At 39.0% G+C, this 2999-nt stretch overlaps 1 protein-coding gene across 1 annotated transcript; it reads left to right on the forward strand.

Annotated features, from left to right (window-relative positions):
• The first annotated feature begins 204 nt into the window (after positions 1–204).
• Positions 205–1135, forward strand: LOC146401388 (olfactory receptor 2J3-like). The gene is given in 2 exon segments (XM_084970363.1): positions 205–225; positions 227–1135. Coding segments are annotated over 2 exon segments (930 nt in total).
• The last annotated feature ends 1864 nt before the right edge of the window (positions 1136–2999 follow it).

Genomic DNA, 2999 nt, shown 5'->3' on the forward strand with positions numbered 1-2999 from the left:
ATTTATTGGTATTAGTTTGTGGATTCTTTTTTTTTTTCATTTATTACCATCACAGTTTCACTTAGTGGCCAAATTGTCTTAGAATTGAACAGTGGTAGGCCTTTCAAACTGGATTGTGTTTCTTTTTCATGTTTTCCTGTGGTTTGTAGACTATTTCCTTACTTTTTGGGGTGTGTATGTGATTCTCTTCTCAGGTAATAAGAAATGAATGATGATGGAAAAAATCAATGCAACTTTGGAAGGCTACTTTGTTCTACTGGGTTTTTCTAATTGGCCTCATCTGGAAGTAATACTCTTTGTGGTTATCTTGATGTTCTACTTGATGACATTGATAGGCAACCTGTTCATCATCATCTTGTCATACGTAGATGCCCATCTACACACACCCATGTATTTCTTCCTCTCAAACCTCTCTTTTCTGGATCTCTGCTATACCACCAGCTCCATCCCTCAGTTGCTGATCAACCTCTGGGGCCCAGAAAAAAACATTTCTTACAATGGTTGCATGATTCAACTTTATTTTGTCCTTGCACTGGGATCCACAGAATGTGTGCTACTTGTGGTGATGTCCTATGACCGTTATGCAGCTGTATGTAGACCCTTGCATTACACTGTCCTCATGCACCCTCGTTTCTGCCATCTGTTGGCTGTGGCTTCTTGGGCAAGTGGCTTTACCAACTCAGCACTTCATTCCTTCCTTACCTTTTGGGTACCCCTGTGTGGACATCGTCAGGTGGATCATTTCTTCTGTGAAGTTCCAGCACTGCTTAGACTGTCATGCATTGATACTCATGCTAATGAGCTGACCCTCATGATCACAAGCTCCATTTTTGTTCTCATACCGCTCATCCTTATTCTCAGCTCTTATGGTGCCATTGCCCGTGCTGTGCTGAGGATGCAGTCAACAACTGGACTTCAGAAAGTCTTTGGGACATGTGGATCTCATCTTATGGTTGTATCCCTGTTTTTCATTCCAGCCATGTGCATATATCTCCTGCCATCATCTGGAAGTTCTCAAGACCAAGGAAAGTTCATTGCCCTTTTTTATACTGTTGTCACACCTAGCCTCAACCCTTTAATCTACACCTTGAGAAACAAAGATGTAAGAGGGGCAGTAAAAAGATTAATGGGGTGAGGTGAGCCTGTGTATCTGTGACATTAATAGAATAATGGAGCATCTCTTCACCAGTGAGTGGTTCATCCTTCCATCTATTCATCAACCACTCCCATTTCCTCACTCTCTTAGTATTTATTGAGAATATACTGTCACAGGTCATGGAGTTTGTGGTAGTGGATATGAATTAAATGCAATCTGCCTAAATACTAATCACTCTCTAGTGGAGAAAATAGCCATGTAAAATCAAGATAAAATGTCAATGTTAATTTTTTCAGTGCACAAACCTAATCAAAATATCTTTTTCTTAATTGAAAATGCAACACAAAATTTGTTGTAAAAATTGATAAAATTCAGGTTAATTTCCTATGGAAAGATGATATTCTTAATTTAAAAAACCCTAGAACATGTCTTTTAATTTCTTGCCTTGTAGGCAGAATTTATCATAACATTTGACTTTTGTCTTTGGTTTAACAAAAGACATAGTGAAATACTTTAGATATTTTCTCCAACACTATTATTCTATTTTGAATACTAGTTACTACTGTCAGGAAGTTTGGTCTGTATTCTTTTTTTTTTTTTAATCTTTTTTAAGGGCCGCACCCATGGCATATGGAGGTTCCCAGGTGAGGGGTTAAATTGGAGCTGCAGTTGCCAGCCTACACCACAGCCACAGCAATGCCAGATCTTTAACCCACTGAGCGAGGCCAGGGATCAAACCTACGTCCTCATGGATGCTAGTGACATTTGTTTCCGCTGAGCCATGACAGGAACTCCTGGTCTGTGTTCTTTAATATCCCATTATCATAGTAAGAAAATAACGTCTATGAGTTGTAGCAAGAAGGCCTCTGAAATAATGCAGCAGAAGTAAGCATCTCATATTTCTCTTTGTTCCCCAAGGTAGTGAGATGTGTAAAGGAGGTGGAAATAAGCTGTAAAGCTGTAGATGTGTAGCTCGTAAAGTAATGGTCATTATAGGCTAGGTGTTGTTAGATGACTTAAGTGCTTAGAATGACTGCATAGCTTAAGAAGAAATACGGAATATGTGAGGCAGAATTAGTACTAGGCTCTGAAAAAATGAGTTGATACATCTGTTAGGTACTTGAAAGAATAACTTGAAAATGTATTGGAGGAGTTCCCGTCGTGGTGCAGTGGTTAACAAATGCGACTAGGAACCATGAGGTTGCGGGCTCAATCCCTGCCCTTGCTCAGCGGGTTAAGGACCTGGTGTGGCCATGAGCTGTGGTGTAGGTCGCAGATGCGGCTCGGATCCCGAGTTGCTGTGGCTCTGGCATAGGCTGGTGGCTACAGCTCTGATTAGACCCCTAGCCTGGGAACCTCCATATGCCACAGGAGGGGCTCAAGAAAAGGCAAAAAGACAAAAAAAAAAAAAGAAAAGAAAAGAAAAAGAAAATGTATTGGAAAAATTTTGTGATAACTATATGAAAATGTTAGCTTTTTAATTTTTAATCTTGATCTGATTTGAATATCTGTGGTTAGAAAGTTTGTTATGAAAATCAATTTACATATTTTTTCAAATAAATAAAAAATGTTTTCTTTGAATGTACCCATGGCATTTGGAAGTTCCCTGGCCAGAGACCAAATCCGAGTTGCACCTGCGACCAATGCCACCGCTGCGGTGACCCTGAGTCCTTAACTTACCATGCCACAGCAAGAACTCCATAAATAATTTTTTTAATTAAAGTAACAGTTTTGTTACCTATATTATTGTCACCATTCCCACTCAAATAAGTGTACTATGAATATAACATTTAAAATGGCACCCATATTGAGCTAAAGTGGAATAAGGCTAAAGGACAATTCAATGTAAAGTAAAATATTGGCAACACCTGAATTTTTATGTAACTCAAATGTCAGTTATAGT

The sequence above is a fragment of the Sus scrofa genome, chromosome 7 (genome assembly GCF_054392235.1).
Source record: "Sus scrofa isolate SSC_HxYL_T2T_F1_AM1 chromosome 7, Sscrofa_HxYL_maternal_Yorkshire_Landrace_v2.0, whole genome shotgun sequence".
NCBI lineage: Eukaryota > Metazoa > Chordata > Mammalia > Artiodactyla > Suidae > Sus > Sus scrofa.